Source organism: Corythoichthys intestinalis, chromosome 20 (genome assembly GCF_030265065.1).
Source record: "Corythoichthys intestinalis isolate RoL2023-P3 chromosome 20, ASM3026506v1, whole genome shotgun sequence".
NCBI classification, from domain to species: domain Eukaryota; kingdom Metazoa; phylum Chordata; class Actinopteri; order Syngnathiformes; family Syngnathidae; genus Corythoichthys; species Corythoichthys intestinalis.
In genome coordinates, this window is record NC_080414.1 from 16230862 (window position 1) to 16253961 (window position 23100).

The 23100-nt window shown below is 38.7% G+C and overlaps 1 protein-coding gene across 2 annotated transcripts; it reads left to right on the forward strand.

Moving 5' to 3' along the window:
- The first annotated feature begins 4609 nt into the window (after positions 1-4609).
- cdv3 (carnitine deficiency-associated gene expressed in ventricle 3) lies at positions 4610-22232 on the forward strand. Of its 2 annotated transcripts, none has more exons than XM_057824514.1 (5): positions 4610-5079; positions 7297-7370; positions 13328-13470; positions 13564-13726; positions 21346-22232. In XM_057824514.1, the coding sequence occupies exons 1-5, from the start codon at positions 4900-4902 to the stop codon at positions 21473-21475; spliced, it is 690 nt and encodes a 229-aa protein (XP_057680497.1). In that variant the 5' UTR covers positions 4610-4899; the 3' UTR covers positions 21476-22232. The 2 variants fall into 2 exon arrangements, with proteins under 2 accessions (XP_057680497.1, XP_057680496.1); XM_057824513.1 differs by having other exon boundaries at positions 4611-5079; positions 7294-7370.
- Positions 22233-23100: the final 868 nt, after the last annotated feature.

The window sequence follows — 23100 nt, forward strand, 5'->3', positions numbered from 1 at the left end:
ATGCATATGGAGTAGTGGACCCTTGGAGATTCAGGTATCCTACATCTAAGCAATTTTCATTCTTCTCCCCGGTACACCAAAGCTACTCCAGAATTGATTATTTTTTGATCGATCAAAAACTATTACATTTGGTGACTCAAGTGGAATACGCCAGCATTGTGATATCGGATCATGCACCAGTCATATTGCAGCTGAACTTTCCAGAAAATGCCCAAAATTATTTTTGGCGTCTAAATTGCAGATATTTGTCAGATGACAAGTTTGTTGAATTCATCAACACACAAATTGACCTCTTCTTGGATCTAAACGAAACACCAGGGATTACTTATTCCTTAATTTGGGAGACCTTAAAAGCTTATTTAAGGGGACAAGTGATATCCTATATTGCCACAGAAAATAAATTAAAGACAAAAAGAGCCTCACAGCTAATGGATCGTATTAAAGAAGTAGACCAATTACACGCAATAAGACCCACAAATCGCTTATATAAGGAAAGAATCTTGCTCCAAACAGAATTTGACTCCATTACCAACAATAGGGCCATTGACCAGTATCTACGATCCCGTCTTACTTTTTACGAACATAGCGATCGCGCTGGCAAGCTGTTATCTCACCAGCTAAAACAGTCATCTACTGCAGGCTTTATAGCAGCAATTAAAGATGAACAAGGGCGTATATTAACAGACCAAAAAGCCATCAATACAGAATTTAAATCATTTTATGAAAAGCTCTACTCCTCCACAGTATTTGACCAAACTTCAACTGAATCATTTTTTAATGACATTAACTTACCCACGCTACAGGAGGTGGATAAAAAATCACTTGAATCTGATATTACACAGTCCGAAATTAGTGATGCCATCAGAAAAATGAAACCTGGGACTGCTCCTGGCCCGGATGGTTTTCCTATAAGCTTCTTTAAAAAATTTAAAACCAAACTAGTTCCACTCCTGTTTAAGGTTTGCGAAGAGATTCTTGATAAAAAAGTCCTTCCGGAAACTATGACACAAGCAACAATTTCTCTCCTGTTAAAAAAGGACAGAGACCCTTTGCTCTGCGAATCATACCGCCCAATTAGCCTCCTGAACTGTGATTACAAAATAATATCAAAAGTGTTAGCAAGTAGGTTAGAAAAAGTATTATCAAAACTAATACACCCCGATCAGACAGGATTTATGACTGGTAGGCAAATTTCTGACAATCTGCGTCGTGTCTTGAATGTAACTTATCAACGAAACGACGCCTCACCACAAGTTGTGATCTCTCTAGATGCACAAAAAGCATTTGACAGAATTGAATACAATTTCCTATTTGCTGCACTTAAGGAATTTGGATTTGGCCCAGTATTTCGGTCTTGGATTTGTATTTTATATGCGACACCGCAGGCTTCAATACGAACAAACAAAACCGCGTCAGATTTCTTCCCTCTTTTCCGTGGGACAAGGCAGGGCTGCCCATTAAGTCCCTTGCTTTTTAATATCGCTATTGAACCTTTGGCAATTATGCTTAGAGAAACTGCCCCGTTGACTGGAATACAAAGAGGAGGACAAATCAACAAATTATCTTTATATGCAGATGATCTTCTTCTCTTTCTTTCTAATCCACTCAACACTATCCCTTTAGCTCTTGCTGTTATTACTAAATATGGACTAGTGTCCGGCTATAAGTTAAATCTGTCCAAAAGCGTACTATTTCCAATTAACGAAAAAGCCCAACAATTGAATTTCCAAGGCTTCCCATTTAAGGTAAATAAAGACCACTTTACTTACCTAGGTGTGGAGGTTACTTATAACTATAAAAGATTATTTGAGAATAATTTCACTAAAGCACTTAATAAGGTCAAACAAGATTTAAAGAGATGGTCAAATCTGCCTCTGTCCCTGGTGGGAAGGATTAATTCGGTAAAAATGTATATATTGCCCAAATTTCTTTATCTGTTTAAAATGATTCCAGTTTTCATCCCTAAAGCCTATTTTAAAGAATTGGATAAACACCTGTCAATGTTCATTTGGAATAAAACTACACCTCGAATTAGGAGAGAGTTCCTGGAAAGAAAAAAAGAACATGGTGGCCTTGCGTTACCAAATTTCCTCTACTACTACTGGGCTGCAAACATTCAAATGCTATTATTCTGGCTTGAAGATGGCTCAGAGCCTGATTCCCCACCATGGGTCATGATGGAAAAACATTCCAGCGAGCCAGTCTCTCTTGGTTCCCTAATATGTAGCTCTTTGCCACTGAGTAAAAATAATTGGACAAACAATGAAATTGTACGTGGCTCCTTAAAAATCTGGTTTCAGTTTAGAAGACATTTTCAATTCAGGTGCACTTTAACTGCAACACCCATTACTTCCAATGTCCACTTCGCACCATCACTTATTGATCCATCTTTTCAGCGATGGAAAAAGGGAGGTCTATCGTGCATAAAAGATCTCTTTAGAAATGACAAATTTGTTGCTTTTAACCAACTAAGAGAAGATTTCGGCCTGTCACAATCAGATTTCTTTAGATATGTACAAGTTCGTAGTTATGTGAAAGAAACATTCTCACTTACTTTACCACCGAAAACCTGGCTTGACGACTGTTTAGAATTGGACCCCTCCATTAAAGGTGTCGTCTCAGCTCTTTACGACAGGATTCAGAGTGCGGCATCTCCATCATTAAATCATTTGAAACTCAAATGGGAGGAAGAGTTGGGCGAGCAGCTTACTGATAACACCTGGCAAGCTGCTATTAGTTCAATCCATTCATCATCTATATGTATAAGACATGGTTTAATCCAGTTCAAGATTCTTCATAGGTTACACTGGCCACCAAGTAAAATTTCAAAACTGCATACAGGTGCCGATCCAGCATGTCCAAGATGTGGCCTTACCCCAGCTAATTTGAGCCATATGTTTTGGTTGTGTCCCAAGCTTTATGCATTCTGGAGAGAGATTTTCAATGCACTGTCCTCCTTATGCAACAAGGATATTGCGCCAAACTGCACAACAGCGTTGTTTGGGATTGTCCCATCAAAGATGTTAGTTTCATTTCACCAGGCCAGTGCAATAGCTTTTATTACTTTACTCGCTAGGCGCATGATTTTATTTAATTGGAAAAAAACTGAGCCTCCATATTTTAAGAGCTTGATTGAAGACGTCATGGCCAACCTAAAATTGGAACACTTGAGACATGTTTCTAATGGCTCTCTCCAGACCTATGAAAAAACATGGCATCCATTTATAACCTTTTTTCAGACTGAATTTAAAACCTAGCTTTAGCGACCATCCAATGTGTAACAACCTTGCTTCCCCTTTATTTATTTATTTACTCATTCTATAATGAGTTCTCTGCTTTATATTCCAAGGTATTCAGATTCCCATATATTGTTTTGAAAATAATGCTGAACTTATGTGCCCCTCATGAAATACTCTTGGGTGCTGCCCAGTTCTTCCTACCTACCCATAGAGCCTGTGCTCCCCCTGAATCTTTGGAGTGGAATCATCAAATTAAGTAGCCGTATCTGATATCCCAGACTATGTACTTGTGTATGGTTAGTCTATGTTGTTTGAGTGTGTGCACTGATTGCTGCTTCAGTGTCAGTTTTTGGATAGCATTAATAGTCTGTTTTTGTTTATTCTATGTTGTTCTATATTGTTTATTATATGTTGCTTTGTTATGGAAAAACCATTAAAAAGATTTGAAACAACAAATACTTCATATCTCACCTGTTCAGACACGCCTATCCATAATAGTCCCTAATTTCTTGTGTCTGGTTTTTTATTATTTGTTTCATTAGTAATGTTATTGCATTTACATCTCTTTTAGTATCTTCAATTTGTCTTTAACGCTCTATATTTTATTTAGTGTTCTCAAACAACTTTAATTTGTTTAAATGTTTTTTTTTAATGATTGTGCGGTGTCCTCGAGTGCCAGAAAGGTGCCTTCAAATAAAATGTAGTATTATTGTTATTAAATATACATATACACATATACATGTTTTTATTATACTTTGGGGAAAAAGAGAAAAAAATGTCTTAGGTGTATCATCTTCCAATGATAGATCTGAATTCAATTTTATTTGTACATTGAACGCATTTTTGGGGGGTAGAGGGGGTGCTACTTCGCGGTTTTTCACTTATCGTTGTGGGTTCTGGTCCCCATTAGCCACGAAAAACGAGGGATCAATGTACTTTTCAAATCATCATTTTAATAAAAATAAATCCCCCACAATATCTTACAAGTCTTATATGTATCTCTTTACAAGTCTAAATCTGAATAAATACATCGAACACACACAAAATAAATAAATAAATAATTGGTGGGGGAACGCTTCTTCGTGGTTTTTCACTTATCGCGGGAGGTTCTGATCTACATTAACCGCGGAAAACGAGGTATCACTGTATTCCGCAATTAATATTTTACTGCATAACCAACTACGGTGCATTCGGATTTACGTTCTTAAATTCGACAAATAACTACGTCGTGAACATAAATTTAGACCATTTTTTAATCATCACTTTAAAATAAAATTAATTTAAAAATCCAACTGAAAGCGAATTAAAAAAAAAAAAAAAACTTTAAAAGAAATAAAATTAAATCGAGCGCCTAGGTAGCAATACTTCCGGGTTCATCATCATCTACTTCCGGGTCACGATGCTGAATTGTCAGATTTCCAGTGCGGTGCATGGCATACCTGACAAGATAGCTGACGACTCATACAGCCGAACAATTTTTAATTTTTACTAGGCTTTTTAGGAGTTGAAACAACTCGAAGAAAGGCCAAGAAACTTTAGCATAATCATTTAATAGTTGCCGCTCTCTTCCTACGACACGAGAACCACTTTTCCCCCCCTCTAGGCGTGTGTCATTGCTCCGGCGTGCTTAAAAAAAGAAGCTAGCGGCTCTCTTCTGAAAATGGCGGATGTGTCAAGCGAGAAGAGCCTGGACGACTTCTTTGCCAAACGGGATAAGAAGAAGAAGAAAGACAAGGGCAAGGCCAAGGAGTCCTCTTCTTCCTCGACGGGCCTAAAAAAGAGCAAAAAGGAGAATGAAAAGTCGTCAAAAGGCGACGGTTCGGACCCCAATATGGATAAGGTAACGCGTTCGAGTCGTTGTCTGAGGAGTACTCACTTTTAAGTTACTTAACAAGATATTTAGAAATGCTATTAAACATTTCAATCTTGAAAATTCGACTGTTAAAAGGTTATTTTAAGAGGAAATCTCACCCGGCTATGTAGCATATGCTCCCGGCTCATGTGACGACCGGCTGCTAGCTACCGCTTAGCATATAGCTTTTTTCCCTGACACACGTTGTCTTACCGTTTAGAAGCACTATAACTGTATTTATTATTGGATATGTGTCTAACTAACGTATGAATTTTTTAATATAAATATGGAAAAGTAGGGCGAGCCGCCGCCATTTTAGTCGGTAAAGGTCCTCGCTTTACGACAGTGTTCCTTTTTTACGGCGGCGACCTCACCCGAGTTTGTACGCAAGTCTGAATATTAACGTTGTAGTCAATTCACTGTCATTGTCGGTGATAGACATCCAATCCACGTTGAGTGTGCCAGTCATTTCTTCTCAAAGTGACACTTTAACAGTAATTAAAGCATAATTTATTGAATATACAGTGGGGCAAATAAGTATTTAGTCAACTGTCAATTGTGCAAGTTCTCCTACTTGAAAAGATTAGAGAGGCCTGTAATTGTCAACATGGGTAAACGTCAACCATGAGAGACAGAATGTGGAAAAAAAACCCAGAAAATCACATTGTTTGATTGACATTGACAATGACATTGTTTGATTTTTAAAGAATTTATTTTCAAATCAGAGTGGAAAATAAGTATATGGTCACCTACAAACAAGCAAGATTTCTGGCTGTCAAAGAGGTCTAACTTCTTCTAACGAGGTCTAACGAGGCTCCACTCGTTACCTGCATTAATGGCACCTGTTTTAACTCATTATCGGTATAAAAGACACCTGTCCACAACCTCAGTCAGTCACACTCCAAACTCCACTATGGCCAAGACCAAAGAGCTGTCGAAGGACACCAGAGACAAAATTATAGACCTGCACCAGGCCAGGAAGACTGAATCTGGAATAGGTAAATCGCTTGGTGTAAAGAAATCAACTGTGGGAACAATTATTAGAAAATGGAAGACATACAAGACCACTGATAATCTCCCTCGATCTTGGGCTCCATGCAAGATCTCACCCCGTGGTGTCAAAATGATAATAAGAACGGTGAGCAAAAATCCCAGAACCACACGGGTGGACCTAGTGAATGACCTACAGAGAGCTGGGACCACAGTAACAAAGGCTACTATCAGTAGCACAATGCGCCGCCAGGGACTCAAATCCTGCACTGCCAGACGTGTCCCTCTGCTGAAGCCAGTACACGTCCAGGCCCGTCTGCGGTTTGCTAGAGAGCATTTGGATGATCCAGAAGAGGACTAGGAGAATGTGTTATGGTCAGATGAAACAAAATAGAATTTTTTGGTAGAAACACAGGTTCTCGTGTTTGGAGGAGAAAGAATACTGAATTGCATCCGAAGAACACCAAACCCACTGTGAAACATGGGGGTGCAAAACATCATGCTTTGGGGCTGTTTTTCTGCAAAGGGACCAGGACAACTGATCTGTGTAAAGGAAAGAATGAATGGGGCCATGTATCGAGAGATTTTGGGTGAAAATTTCCTTCCATCAGCAAGGGCAATGAAGATGTGACGTGGCTGGGTCTTTCAGCATGACAATGATCCAAACACACAGCCAGGGCAACAAAGGAGTGGCTTCGTAAGAAGCATTTCAAGGTCCTGGAGTGGCCTAGCCAGTCTCCCGATCTTAACCCCATAGAAAATCTGTGGAGGGAGTTGAAAGTCCGTGTTTCCCAACGGCAGCCCCAAAACATCACTTCTCTAGAGGAGATCTGCATGGGGGAATAGGCCAAAATACCAGCAACAGTGTGTGAAAAGCTTGTGAAGAGTTACAGAAAACGTTTGGCCTTCGTTATTGCCAACAAAGGGTGCATAACAAAGTATTGAGATGAACGTTTGGTATTGACCAAATACTTTTTTTCCACCATGATTTGCAAATACTTTAAAAATCAAACAATGTGATTTTCTGTTTTTTTTTTTTTTTCACATTCTGTCTCTCATGGTTGAGGTTTAACCATGTTGACAATTACAGGCCTCTCTAATATTTTCAAGTGGGAGAACTTGTACAATTAGTGGTTGACTAAATACTTATTTGCCCCACTGTAAAAACCTGATATTAAGTCTATTAAGAGGCCTGTGTCCCCTTCCGGCCAGGAGGACGAGGAGTGGAAAGAGTTTGAGCAGAAAGAAGTGGACTACAGCGGACTGAGGCTTCAAGCCATGCAGATCAGGTAAAAATAAAAAAATGTCAATGTGAAAGCACATCTACAATATTGTAAGGATGCCACGAACATTTTTTATAGTCGATTAGTCGACTAATCCAGGGTATCCACAGCAGTGGTGTTACCAGGATGCCAGGTGTGGGTGGGCATTAGTCTTACCTGGGGGGGGCAAATAAAACATCTACAATGCTCAAGTAGGTCGAAATCCAGCGTAGAGCTTCTACACCTTAAAACATGTTTAGTTTTCTCCTTGAGATAACTGTTGTTGTGATTTTGTGTTAACAATTAAAAGTTGATTAGATTTTTTTTTACTTAGAACACATCCATAACTGAACAGTATGGACATGCAGGTGACACTGTTTTTTTAGGTAACCTATTGCGGTTCCTTAGTTTTATTATTAGTATTATAGTTATTCTTTGTTCCACACCCCCTTTGAGCTCAATTTTACCCCCTTAGAATGCTTCAAAACGCACCAAAATTGACAGGCAGGTCAAGACAGTTGCAATCTTTGATATCGTGTAAAGACAAATTACAAATACACTATGTAGCGCCCCCTAGCAGTCATTCTTTGTCGATGCTTTGAGCCCTAATTTGACCCCCTCAGAATGCGTCAAAACTCTCCAAACTCAACAGCCAGGTGAACACTGGTGAAAACTTAGATAAAAATGTAAAAAAAACAAAAAAAAATGCGTATAGGTGTGTAGCACCCCCTAGGAACAAAACCAACATATTTATTTTTATTTTATTTTTTTTTAGGTGAAAGAGGAGGTAACAACGCAAAGGTTAAAACTAAAACATCAGTACGATATAAATGGGATACCCCGCGGGCTGGTCGGGTCGGGCTGGATTTTTTAGGTCCGATATAACTTCTAGCGTCATGTAATGTTAGCATACCGTACACCTATTTAGCCTGTTCTCTATTGTATTTTAAAGTGCCTTTCTAGATGACATGTCTGTTCTTGGTGCTGGATTCTATCAAATAAATTTCCCCCCAAAAATGCGACTTATACTCCGGTGCGACTTATGTTTTTTTCCTTTTCATTGCGCATTTTTAGGCTGGTGCAACTTAAACTCAGGTGCGACGTATAGGCTGAAAAATACGGTACTTGAAATAAGTGAAATTGTCTGCCAGTGCTTCCAGTAAATTTTACTAAGATTTCTCGAAATAAGAAAAATAGCTAGCTGAAAATAAGTTTATTTTAAGCAATAAATAACTATATATATTCTTTAAAAGATGTCGGAAATGTTCTTGATTCAAGAATAGATATTGTTCTAGGGCTGCGGCTATCGAACATTTTAGTAATCGAGTATTCGACTGAAAATTCTATCGATTAATCAAGTAATCGGATAAAACAGTTCTTAGGTAAAGAGCAATAGTAAAAATACATAAGAAAACAATACATTTCTTCTAATATTGAACCATTTTCAATGTCTTTATTTTCGATGTACATTGTTGAAAACGGCCAACAATTGCATCTCAAATGTGACTAGAAAAAATAATTCACTGCTTTCACTCATAAAACGTCTTGTAAAAAAAACAACTTATTTCTTGCCTATAAATGTCATTATGCTTGATAACACACATCACTTAAAAGTTGTTTTCCCCCATGTGTCTCAGTTGAATTTTCATTTGTGTCAAGCTATTTTTAATTTAAGTTTTAGTTTAGTCTAAACTATAAGTCCTGATAGGATTTTGAGTTTTATCAGTGTTCAAAATAAATGTATGATACCTGCTGTATTGGAGCACATTAGGGACCAGTGCTACTTGGTGTTTTATCAGCAATGACTACTGAGCTAAAATTGACAGTTAGCTTTTCTCAGTTTTTATTTTACACCCTCATCACTCAATAGCGCTATGTTTTTACAGAATAAATAAAGCCTGTATGTAAAACACGTTAGCCACGCATCAACAGTAGTCATTATAATTAGAAACCTAGCCCTCCGCAGGGCTAACGTTACATGGGCAAGGGACAGTAACGTTACTCTTATTAGCGCTTGGGAAGTAGGGGTGCGACAACCGGGTACCTGCGGGTTATTAAAAGTATTAAAAAAGCATTGAATTTAGTTTTCCATTATTAAAGGTATTAAAAGTATTAAATTAGCTCTCGTAAGTCTGGAATTTTTTCACCGTGGTTTTAATTTTTAAGAACATCTCAGTGCAACCTAAATTATATCCGTGACGAAGTTTTTTTTTTTTAATCCATAACGAAGATGACGCGTAGAATTTTTACGATGCACTGCACCTCGTGCATGCGCGCCGTTAGCATCATTAGCACCAACATCACAACAGCAGGCAATCGCACAGTACTGTGTGCTAACGCAAGGAACCGCTCAGATGTTATCAGTTGTTATGTTCGACGAAAGCCTCAACAAGACAACCAAGTCCAAACAGTTGGACCAGCATGTGCCATGTGAGGTATTGGATCGGCGACCAAGTCGCATCCAGATACTTTGGGTCGCAGTTTATGGGTCATGCGAAGGCAGTGGACCTGTTTAACATTTCAAAGTAAGTTGCCAATTTCTCCAATTAAAATGTGTTAGATGCAATAATGTATTTCTGCACGGTTTGCCTTTCGAATGAATGTGAATTTCGCAGTTTTAACTCAAGAGTTGGCCATGTTCAATGGGGTATTGGCAGGTGCGCTAGCCTTAGCATGGATAAACCGGAGTCGTAGATTCACCATCACTCTCAGATACACAACACGGTTGACACTGTCTATTATTGGAACGAGTGCGGGGTAACGTTGATCTGAATAACATGGCATGGTGATAGGCAAATTATAATGTAGGTGATAGTAAAACACCGCCTGGTATATTTAAATGTTTTTCTTGATTAAATAAGAGTATGGATATTCTCTATCTGATTAAAAGAAATGTCTTCAATAGCTAACAAAGGATTAACATGTGTTTTGTATACTTCTTGTAATGTGATTAGAAAAAAACAACTACCAAGGGAAATGGTCATGTGTAGCTTTTTTATTTTGTGGTAATTAATGGTAAACTACTGCCATTTAGTGGCTGTTTTTTAAACTTTCACTGCCAATTGCAAGCATTTTACAGTTAAGGTGGCCAACTTGACAATCACCTACCTACCACCTTGACTAGGTCCACTTAAAACGGAAACCTGTTGTATTGCAAATGTAATTTCTGAAGTTGCGTTAGAATAATAGTGTAAAATCCATTTTATCCTGGGAAAAAAATTCTGAAAGACCTTATATTTAAGTGTTTTAATTGCATCTTCAATAAATGTGCATTCTTTTGTCAAACACACTTAGTAATTGAGGTTAAATTTGTTGTTCAGTGCTTAATTCTTTTAATATGATTCAATATTATCTAAATAATGGGTACGAGAAAAGTATTAATTTTCAGTTGAAATGGCATTAAAAAAGGTCTTAAAAGTCTTGAATTTAGATTTATCAATCCTGGGGGGACCCTGGACAAAATATCGATATGGTGATATATCGTTATACTTTGTATCCCAAAAGGTTATCGATATGCTCCTGTCAAGAATTGAGATATCGTTTTAAAAAGGTGTCAATTTAAAAAAAAAGGCTGCCATTGACGGTCCTCGACGCCCAATCCATTTAGACTGGGAACGTTCGTTTCTTCAAAGCATCCACAGTCATTCGGTCCAATTTTCGGGGCATTTACAGGTCACTTGCTTTTCATTTTAGGGCATCTACAGGTCATTTCCTGTTGAGTTTGAGTCACTTCCTGTTCTGTAACCCAAAATAAACAGCAAGTGACCCATACAATACCCCAAAATCAACAGGAAGTAACTGAAAATCAACAGGTGAATGACCTTAAATGGCCCAAAATTACTCATTTCCTGGCATTGGCTGCCACTGACGGCCATAGACGTTCAATCCATTTGAAGTGGGAGGGTTGGCAGCGAATGAACGAATGTTCATTCGCTGCCACCCTCCCAGTTCAAATGGATTGGACGTCTACTAGTGATAAACTCATTCCAATTCACAGCATAAGCTTGTTTTTCTGTTTATTTGTTATTATCATATCGAGAGGTACCAAGAGGTTCCCACTCCTACTGGGAAGTGTACCGCTTTAAGATGGCGGCTGTTTACAAACGCTGCTGAGTTTTGTCATTTCGCATGTAGGTCTAGATACATGTGATATCTATGAGACGCATCAGTTGTCCCGCGTTAAAAGTAGTCCTGGCAAAGCGTGATGCTTAGAGCTGGCAAAATTAAACGATTCCTCGAGGCGAATAAAATTGCTCGGATCAGTTTTTAAACTCGAGTTGCTCGAGTATTGGTTCAGCTCTATTAATGAGTGATCATTACACTCTAAACGTAACTCGATAGCGTTCATTTTAGCATCAACTTTGCGTGGCAAGCATCTGCTTAAACTCTTACTTGTTTACATCACGTCGTGACGTCCTGGTGGGTGAAATTATTTGAAAATACAGTGGTACCTCTACGTACGAAGTTCATTCGTTCCAGGACCTTGTTTGTAAGTCGAAATTGTCATATGTTGAGCAGGATTTTCCCATAGGAATACATTATAATTCCATTAATTCGTTCCACAGCCCAAAAACCTACGCTAAATCCCTAATAAATTCTGCTGGTTATATTACAAATGGCAATTACACATAGCAAAACAAATAAATTATAAATAAAAATCAGAATGATATAGGGCTGTCAAAATTATTGTGTTAACGGCTGGTAATTAATTTTAATCACGTTAAAATATTCGACGCAATTAACGCACATGTCCCGCTCAGACAGATTTAAATGTCAGTAGAGTGAAATGCCTACTTGTTAATTGTGTTTTATGGAGTTTTGCCGCCCTCTGCTGGTGCTTCGGTGCGACTGATTTTATAGGCTTCAGCACCCATGAGTATTGTGTAAGTAATTATTGACATCAACAATGGCGGGCTACTAGTTTATTTTTTGATTGAAAATTTTACAAATTTAATTAAAACGAAAACATTAAGAGGGGTTTTTAATATATAAATTTCTATAACTTGTACTAACATTTATCTTTTAAGAACTACAAGTCTTTCTTTCTATCCATGGATCGCTTTAACAGAATGTTAATAATGTTAATGCCATCTTGTTGATTTATTGTTATAATAAACAAATACAGTCCTTATGTACCGTAGTTGAATGTATATATCCATCTTGTGTCTTTCCATTCCAACAATTTATTTACAGAAAAATATGGCATATTTTATAGATGGTTTGAATTGCGATTAATTACGATTAATTTTTAAGCTGTAATTAACTCGATTAAAATTTTAATTGTTTGACAGCCCTAGAATAATATAATAATTCCTGTAATAATGTAACGAATCGGGTCATGTGGCGGACGTTTTTTGCGGTACCTGAACGCATCGTACCCGAGAGCGGTGAACTTGAGAGTTTCACTTTCAATGTTTTCTTGAGAACACCGTCAACTTTGGCGGTCAGGAGGCGTTTTGTGTGAATGAGTTGGGAAATAAATGATAAAAACGTGACGAAGCAGGCGATTTCTTTGGCGATGTTACAACAATAATAATTGTCAGCTTAATTTATAAAGACTGGCGAATGATGGTCGGAGGAGGACCATGGAGATGTATTGTTGCGCCAGTTCACGGATGCGCACACCACGCTCATATTTTTCTATAATTTGCATCTTCATTTAGAAGGCAAGTCCGCCATGCGTTCGCCTGTGGTGCTGTCATGTCGTCGGCGAGTCAAATTTTACGTCTGATGTCGAAAAGATCGTATGTCAAGGTACCACTGTAATTACATTTCAATAAATAAGATTTTTTAAATTTTAATTTAAAAGACTGAATTGGGGAAGAAATTGTCTTTTTCACTCGGACTACAATAATAGGATTTGGACAATTTCTAAGTCAACAGCGTGTCTAACGATCTGCTATCAAAATATTGGTCAATGAATTTGATCATCAATTAGTTGATTATCGTGACAGCCCTATTAATGTCCGTCTTGTTTTCCTAAGCGACGAGAAGGATGAAGAGGAGTACGAAGATGACGAGCAGGACGAGGATGGGGATGGAGACGTCCTCATTGTCGCGGGCGGGGACAAAGTCTCCGGCCCTTGGAACAAGTCCACTTCTGCTCCTGCGCCAGCTCCGCCAGTGGGTAAGAAGCAGTAAACTTTTACTTACCGATACAGCTGGTACCTGAATGACTTGAGCTATTAAATCCAATCTAAACCTAAAACAATCCCCGCAGAGGATGTGGAGGCACCCGAATCGAAGCCTTCGGGCGTGTACCGCCCCCCGGGGGCTCGCTATACCTCATCCAGACGAGGACACAACCAGGGACCGCCTGAGATCTTCAGCGACGCCCAGTTCCCCTCCCTGATGGCCACCGGCAAGCACGTGGAGACGCGCAAGTGAGTGCGAGGGGAAAAAGGACAAAATGTCATCGTGTAGATTGTATAATAAATAAATCCTGGACAGTGTTAGAAGTAGAAGTGTGATGATATATCGAAATGGTTATATATCGTGATATTTTATATCTCAAAAAGTTATCGATATGCTACAGACTAGAAACGACATATCGTTTTTAAAAAGGTGGCACAAAAGACAACATGTTGTGAGCAAATTTTTCCACTAGAATAGTGTCCATCTTATCTCTTGGCCTCCATTGACAGCGCTCGATGTCCAATTCATTTTGACGTTCAAATTGATTTGGGCGTCTAGCGCCCTCAGTGGCACTGAAAGATGAGCATTCACAGACAGTCATCCTGTTTTGGGTGGCATTTACAGGTCACTTCCTTTTGATTTTATCTATTTGTTTGGCGACATTTCTGTGTCACCTTCTGCTCAGTGACGGAAAACCCATAGGGAGCAACTCATAAATGCCCCAAATTAATAGGAAGTGACCCCGAAATGCCCCAGAATCAACAGTAAGTGAGCGGAAATCACCAGTAGAGGGCCTGAAATACCCCAAAATTAACTTACTGGCTGCTGCAGATGTCCGATCCATTTGAAGTGGACGGGATGGCAGCCTTCATTGCCATCGAACGAATGCCGTAACCCACTTCTAATGGATCATACTTCTACTAGTGTAAAACAAAGATGAAAAGCACTTGTTTTTCTGGTTATTAGTTGTATCGTCGAATGATTTTCTGACCCTGATAATGGCGTACCGCAAGCAACACGTCACTTCCGCTCATTAATATTCATGACATTAGCTACTGTTGCTAAGTTGGGACAAGCTTGCCTGGTACACCAGACTCACCGCTGTTCCAGCTATTGAGTCTGGCCACCATTCACTCGGATACAATTTCCAGGGCGGAGCAAGCCACAGCAAACAGACAGCGGAGTGGACCAATCAGCGACGGGCAGACGTGACGTTAGTAAAATGGCGACGGCAGGACGAGGGACCTGCACGCGGAAGTAAACATACGAAGAGAGTGGAGTTTATTCAACATGGCTAGTGCGAGACAGACTGTTGTCAATGACTCGTGTCGATGTGTTTTTGGTCATTTAAAACTGATTTTACCGTGGACTGGAACATATTCTCGGCTCTGCCGTTCACCATCTGTGTTGTTGAAGAGACGACTTTGGACGCGCAAGAGTGACGTTGCTCGTGAAGAACACGTCACGCAAATAAACGAATCTGATTTGTCGATTGATTTTGTATCTGCTCGAAAAGGCCGTAAATGGGATGGTTCCCAGACTATTTCTCTCAGTGGAGAATAGTCTGGCAGAGCCAGGCAAGGGACAAGCCACCGTTCGTCCCTAATAGGAAATGAATGGAAATCCTGTACGAAGGAGATGTTTACAGAGCTAAATCTACCAATTCTCTCCGAAAATGATGTGCCTGGTGCCAAATTCACTGGCAAAGATGTGGAAGAACATAAAAATGTTCCGTTAAAGAGATGGCTTGAGTGTCAAAGGCTGAAAAAGAAGGAAAAAAACGAGCCGACCTAAGCATAGCCTTAGCTTTTTTATTGACGCGACTGACAATGACATTCTCCTGTTTCAACAAGCTATCCTTTACCATCAGCCCTGTCTTTCTTATATGGCCTCTGGTTGTCCTACGTCTCTGACCGTTCTTGGGGGTAATTTAGTTAGCTTTGTGTTGCGCAAATACTACGATGTATATATATATATATATATATATATACATATATATACACATACACACACACACACACACACACACACACATACAACAGAAACGGTAACAGTGGCAGTCAGATACCATTGTAATTCTTTTCAGGTCATTCATTGTCAGACAAGCAGTACGGCACAACGTTACGCTAAAAAAAAATAAGTTAAAAATATAAAAATGGCTTACCTCTTTGTCCTCTGAAAGACCATTCCAACCCAACAAAATGTTTACTTCATATGAAATGTAAAAAGATTCACAGAGCTGGTGTTAAAGTCGGCGCAAGTTGATTTGGTCTTCACATTTTTTCCTCCCAAGTTTTTGGTTTCCGGAAACGTATGAAGAAAACATCCTTCATGTGTCATAATGTCTAGAGTCGTTTCTACAAGTTCCAAAAAAGCAATTTGTGATCGGCATGTTGGTTTTTGAAAGATTACCGGCGAAAAGTAGCACAAATTACGTTGTTTCTATGCGAGGGCGGGTCTATAATGTCCCACTTCGGCTTTACTTCTGCTTTACGATGCGACGTCACGGTCTAAAAATAGCATGCGTGCGGTACGCCATTGTCGTATAGCCATACTGTGAGATAATCGTTATCTTTGTATTAGGGCTGGGCGATATGGCCTTAAACATGTATCACGATAAATTGAGCAGATTTATCTCGATAACGATAAATGACGATAAATTCGCCCAAGCGGACTGTTATATAATTTGAAAATCTGAATCAATGCATGAAATACAGATTAACTATTTCTTGTTGATTTATTTACCAGCATTCAATTTGATATACTGTATTTAACAATTGTACATGCAGTCTAAACATTAAATTTATAAAAATTAGGGCTGTCAAAATTATCGCGTTAACTGGCGTTAATTAATTTTTTGAATTAATCACGTTAAAATATTTGACGCAATTAACGCACTTGCCCAGCTCAGACATATTTAAATGTCACTAGAGTGAAAGGCCCACCTGTTAATTGTGTTTTGCGGAGTTTTGCTGCCCTCTGCTGGCGTTTGGGTGCGACTGATTTTATAGTGTAAGTAATTATTGCCATCTACAATGGCGGGCTACTAGTTTATTTTTTGATTGAAAATTTAACAAATTTTATTAAAACGAAAACATTAAGAGGGGTTTTAATATAAAATTTCTATAACTGATTTAGAACTGATTTATTGTTATAATAAACAAATACAGTCCTTATGTACCGCATGTTGAAAATATATATCCATCTTGCGTCTTATCTTTCCATTCCAACAATAATTTAGAGAAAAATATGGCATATTATATAGATGGTTTGAATTGCGATTAATTACGATTAATTAATTTTTAAGCTGTAATTAACTCGATTAAAAATTTTAATCGTTTGACAGCCCTAATAAAAATGTATTGTAAGCAATAAGAATTCAAGTATGAACATTTATAACAGCGTGTATGACTTGAACAATGTACATTGTCAAAATCAATATGCCTGTGCAAACATGTAATTGTAACACAAATGACTTGCAGCTTGAACAGTACACTTCAAAAAGACAACTTATTGTTAATGGCTGCTGTGATATAATTATTAAATACAAGTGTTTACTTTATGGTTTAAGGGTCCCCCCCCCCCCCCCCAGTGCATTTTTCATAAATGCACGCACAATAAAAATAGCTGGGGTCATTTCTCGGTCATTATAAGTTTCGCCGTTGGATTGTACTTTATGCAGAATTCTTTACCATCACAAAAGCTATCAGAGGAATCACACACACAGACAGATACAAAATAACGCCACATAGTAATTGCTAGATGCAGTCCGTGCCCAATCCACTCATTAAGTTCAGCCGTTTCGACCAGGTTAGAGCCTCTATCCGACTCCATAACGTTCATTTGTAGCGTTAGCCGCTAGCTAGCGTTAGCCTGGCTACCAGTAGAAAGCACTGAAAGCACCATCTCCGGAAATCGTGAGAACAAAGGAGGACAGCGGGTGAAAGCCCGTCTGGATGCCACCAAGAGTCTACTAAATGTCGGTTGAAAGTTTGGTGAACCTCCCTTAAGCCACACTCCATCACGTTTTGCTTGTAGCGTTAGCTGCTAGCGTTAGCTTACCGGGCTTTTGTTTGATTGGCTTCCTGATGATCACGTGACTCCCTACGTAAGCACATTCACTGCTTTCTTAAAGGGGAATGAACATAGATGAACAACACAGAATCAAAGCGGGATGAAAAGACTATTTTCTTGTTTTATTAATTTACCGAATTTACCGACATGGTCAAAATTACGTCGGTCATCGTTAAGAATTTCGGTGACGGTAAATTTTCGGTTTACCGCCCTGCTCTACTTTGTATTACAAATTGTATCGCATCGTGGGCTGCCCAGAAGTACCCCTAGTTGGAAGTGATTTATTATTCTAATGTGGCTGTGTTAAAACAACATTAGGTAACTTTTTAACCTTTGTAAAATATTTTGGTAACATTTGTGATATGTCGACTGACAGCTAGTTCAATGACACCCCTTATATATCTTGAGGGGTCTGTATTGCTTTCACTGGCACTAATTAACTTTGAGGTGGGTGACAGGCAGTGTTGTTAATTTTACTTTAAAAAAATAATTAATTACATTTACAAATTACTTCTCCCAAAAAGTAATTGCGTTAGTAACTCAGTTACCTGAATTTAAGAGTAATTAGTTACTTGGCAAAGTAACTAGTGATAATTTTCATGTTTTTTTTTTTTTTTTTTTTTTAAAAGGTCACACAATGTGAAGTTTAAAGGGTTTTTGGGACAATTGGCCCTAGCCCAATTCTTTACCCTCCACTTAACTAGACACAAGGGTATTGCGCTAACTAAATAGTAACCTTTGCTATGTGTGGAAGTCATTTAAAGTTGTGAATCAACCGTTAAAGTTGTTAAAATTGCTCCCGCTATTGCATTAGTTCCCTTCCGTCTACTTTCAACATGTGTAAATTTTAAAACTGTTTCATCATTTAAAGATAGATTTAAGTCAAGATTTTGCCGATTTAGGACCATTTTAGATAAAAACAAAAAAGTAGGTTCGCTAGGAAGGATCTCTACAACAGAGCCTTCCTGAGAGGTCTACTGCTTTAAGATGGCGGCTGTTTACCAACGTATGTTGTCCTTAAAACATGTTGCCAATGCAGCCGTGTCTATCATTTGCATGTAGTTCTATAATATGTGATATCTACCGTATCATGTGGGCGTAGTTTGTAGGCTACAGTCAGGTATTATTGGAGCCACCGAGCATCGCGTTTGCAACGGCGTCTTCCCCACTCCTGCTCTGCTCTCTTGTCCCCGTGAGTTCGTCTCTCTGACTTTTTTTATTCAACCAACTTAGTAACACACGCCTTTCCCGCCTCAGTAACGGTAACGGCGTTGCCAAGATGAGAAAAGTAATTAATTAGATTACTCACTACTGAAAAAAATAACGCCGTTAGTAACGCCGTTATATTGTAACGCCGTTATTAACAACACTGGTGACAGGAACCTTGCCACACAAAAAACTACAAATGTGCCGACTGCTTTACAGCATACGTCGCTTTCCCCATTCGTTGCTAACCATCATATTAGAGCTGTCCCGACTAGTCGACATAGTCGACGTCATCGATGACGTAAATCCGTCGACGAGCACAACATCCCGTCGACGGTTAATGAAGGGTTAAAAAAATACATGCGTGGAAAGTTCAGAATGTCAGACGCTTAGTATGCAAGCGGGGAAAGCGGCACAAAGCCAAAAAAGCGCACCAGAGTCCAAAACATTGACTTATTTTTAAAGAAACAAAGGAGGGTACACTGTTGTGTCCTGTCTCTTCAATGCCAAGCTTGGCTGCAAGTCGGCCGTGAATGATAACGACAGGAGATTGTAAGTCCATCTAACTAACTAATGACATGTTTTATTGAAGTTGCTAAGCCTGTCGCGATATGCAATGAGTCCATTTATCGCATGGTAAATAAAAATGAGGGCGGTCATTTTCACGGCTGCGATTTATCGCTGCGCGCGCGTGCATGCGTACATTTGTGCGTGCGTGCCTGCTGATGGCATATGATACTCCAGTTCTTTTCTCTCATCAACACGCTGTAGAATTAAAGTTCAGACATACACAATAAGAAAACACATCTATATTAAACACTATATACGTTAGCATTGCTACATTGAGGTGAATGGGGGAAAAAAGATGACCTACTTTAGCCAACTATAAAACAGGCAGCCTTCTCCAAAACTTGCAGTTAAAAGGTAACACTTCAAACATGAAAAATCGCTGGTTAACAGCATTTGCAAAAGGAAAAAAAATCTATTAGTGACAACACATGCAATGACAAAAAATGCATTTTTTTGCGGAGTGTAAAGCTTAAATTAGCGGTTTAGCGAACATACTTCCGGTGACCATTTCAAAATAAAAGCATGAAATGTTCGTCATATAAATAACGATTTCTGGAGTTAATCCCACATACTTCAGATTCTACACTAAGAATACCTTTAAAATGACACCCTTTATGAAAATTCTGATTGGCAATGAATAATTATTATAATACTATTACATATAGTACTACAGTATACTATAATATTAATGCTAGGTATTTTTCTAAGAATTGTTTTGAATCATTTTGGAAAGGTGAAGTCAGTGTTCTGAATCTGTTTACATTCCATTCTTTTGCACAAGTTAATTCTATCAGCATTTAAACTCATTGTTTATTTGTGATTTATTATTGTTATTAATCTGTTTATTTGTACTTTAATCAAGAATTTAAGTGTTCCAAAATGTTTTGGTGAATTGACAAGCGTAAAAAAAAAAAATCATTGCTAAATTAGTTATTAAAAAAAAAAAAAATAATTAAAAAAAAATTTTAAAAATTTAATTATAAGATTAGTCGACTAATCGTAAAAATAGTCGGCTGACTAATCGGGAGAAAATTAGTCGTTTGGGACAGCCCTACATCATATGCTATTATTTAGCCACAACTGGATTCATTACCGTATTACTATTTATCATTCATGCAGCCGCTGGAAAGAGAAATGTCGTTTAATCCATCTGCAGGCGGCATGATTTTACGACACTGTGCGGGTATGCTCTGTTCCTCATGGGAAATGGTCTTCTTCAAGGCAAAACAGGACTGCTTTTGTCCACCAGCGTAGCTAAAATCAAACAAAACCGAAAAGTCACTTAGTGTTGCTTGCTTTAAAGATTTGCAATCCAAGCAGTATTGTAATGTTATTTGGAATTAGCATTTTCTATCATCAATTAATCGGCAATGGCAAGTTTAGTATATTTTTTATTCAAATAGGACAAAGTTTTTTTCTTTTCAAGGTAACCTTCCACTATCATAGCACTCTAAAATTGATGGGGGGGGGGAGGGTCCATCTTTGAATAGACTACAAAGCCTTTATCATTGTACAGAGTACGAAATTTAAAGCGTTGCCATAACGTGTAACACGTAAAAATGAAATACAGTAAGGCTAATATAAAAACAGGTTTCACAGATTGTAAACAAAGTGAATAAAGTGACTATAGCACTAAGTGGTGATGTAGCGGTCATATAACAGTGTGTATATGACAATTTATCGTACTCAGACTTGGAGGCAGAGGGCTGACTTGATATGATAGTTTCTGCATAGATATTGATGTAACACTGCAAAAATGGTATAATGTAACTGCAAATATTGCATATACAGTGCCCAGATTGAGAAAGTTATCTGAGAACATATTACTTAGTGAGTTGAATATGACAATGTTGTGGCATTAGCAGTGCAATGAGAGTGGCATTTTAGTTACGAGTTAGCGAGTAACTCATTGACGGCCAATTGACAGCCGATATAAGCCATAAAATTGTTTTGTTTTGTTTTTTGTTTTTTGCTTAAAAATTTTTTTTTTTTTTTTTTATTGACTCCTTTCCAACAGGGACCGCGAGATGGAAAAGACATTCGAAGTGGTCAAACACAAAGGCCGCGGCAGAGAAGACGGCAACACCGGCGCCGCCGTGCAACACCTGCAGCTGGACAACCAGTACGCCGTCCTCGGGGATAAGTAAGACCCGCGGCGCGCCCCCTACCAAACCACCCGACCGAAACGCCGCCGGACCAAGAGGGGAGGAAAATATAAGCGGCTGAACGTTACAGCTGCGTGTGCCGTCACCAACACACGCACACAATCACACCTAACATTAACACGGCGGCGACAAAGTGGCGGCGAGGATTTTGTCCACCACGTGCGTCTGGACTTGATTGAGATGATCTTACAAACTTCTGTGGGGGGGAAAAAATCTATTTTTTTGCGCTGTTACACACACACGCACACACGTGGGGGTGTTTGGCGACGCTACCTCGACCACGTGGACTTCCTGCTTTGTACCCCGAACCCAATAAATCCTTCTCCTTCGGCGGCAAACAGGATACTTTTTGGGAGTTTCGGGCGCCGTCGCCACGAAGACTCGTCCAATTCCCAAATAAAGTGGCCTTACGGATACGAACGGCTCGGTCATCGCAGGAGACGCTGCTCGTCTGAAGCGCAAAATATACTTGAACTCAACCGCAAAAGGAGGGGGGGGGAATTAAAGATGTAGTTTGGAGGTTTTCAACGCTTGTTTCTCATATCTAATTTTAAGTTTGCTGGCTCAAATGACACTTTTTCCGCACCGAGCAAAGTAGAAAGCATTGATTTGCGTCATTCTCCATGATGGCTTTTCACCATTTGTCAATTTAACATTTGTTTTGCAAGTTAATTGATGAGAAATAAGTGTGCGTGTGTGTGTTCTTTTGGGTTAATTCCATAATAAAGAGTTAAGTAAGTGCTGGGTGGTACTTGTGTGCGTGTAGCGGGGGGTACAGAGCATGTTTGTGAAGGCAAGAGCCAGTTTATCAAATAAAAGTGCTCATCTTGAAAGTGGTGGATTTTAAAAATGACCTGCGTGAGCATAGAAAACTCAAAACTACAAGTATTTTTTTTTTTTTTTTCATTTCAGTTGGAATCAGAAAAACTCCAGTTTATAAAGAAAAAAAAATGGAAATTGTAGGTGGAATAGTTTAATTGGCTTGTGTGGGAAGATGGAATAGTAAAAGGGTTATGTGACAAAGTCAAGAGTTAAGATAAAATGAGTCCCCCAGTGACCTAAACTGTTATAAGTTGTCTGAACGCATTATTTTGGGGCTGTTTTAAAAAATTAATCGGCTAATAAACGTTATAGTTTAGAAATAACTATTTACGAGTACATTTAGCGAATCAGGAAAGTCATTATCTTCTGGTGCGTTTTAATGACGTCATAAAAGCGCCACAATAACCGCGGACTTTAAAACGAACGTCTCATTTGGATGTTATGGCTGCGCGACACTGTTCAAGTTTTAGGTGAGTTTCCAACATATTTGCCTTTAATTGTATTTGGACATTCTTAACGTCGTATTAACTCTAGAAGGAGAAGATAAGTTGCCTTCGCGCTGAGCGAGTTGGTCTGTTTGAGCACCGCAATTTGTCGGCCATCTTGGATGTGTCAGGTAAGCAGAATTTGAAACTACGACCTAAATCCATAAAATTTGACCTTCAATTAATACACAAAAATATCAACATGGCTGGGAAGAACTGATGAAACGTAATGAATTCAAACAGAATTTCAAAATCTCGTTTTTGAAAGTTGAGCATCGCTAGTATTTTTTTTTTTACACC

Bases quoted from the DNA above. Each gene is read 5' to 3' on its own strand.
- cdv3 (XM_057824513.1), top strand. From the start codon at position 4,900: ATGGCGGATGTGTCAAGCGAGAAGAGCCTGGACGACTTCTTTGCCAAA. The intron at 13,471-13,563 runs GTAAGAAGCAGT...CAATCCCCGCAG, and splicing joins TGCGCCAGCTCCGCCAGTGG to AGGATGTGGAGGCACCCGAA. The intron at 13,727-21,345 runs GTGAGTGCGAGG...CCTTTCCAACAG, and splicing joins AAGCACGTGGAGACGCGCAA to GGACCGCGAGATGGAAAAGA.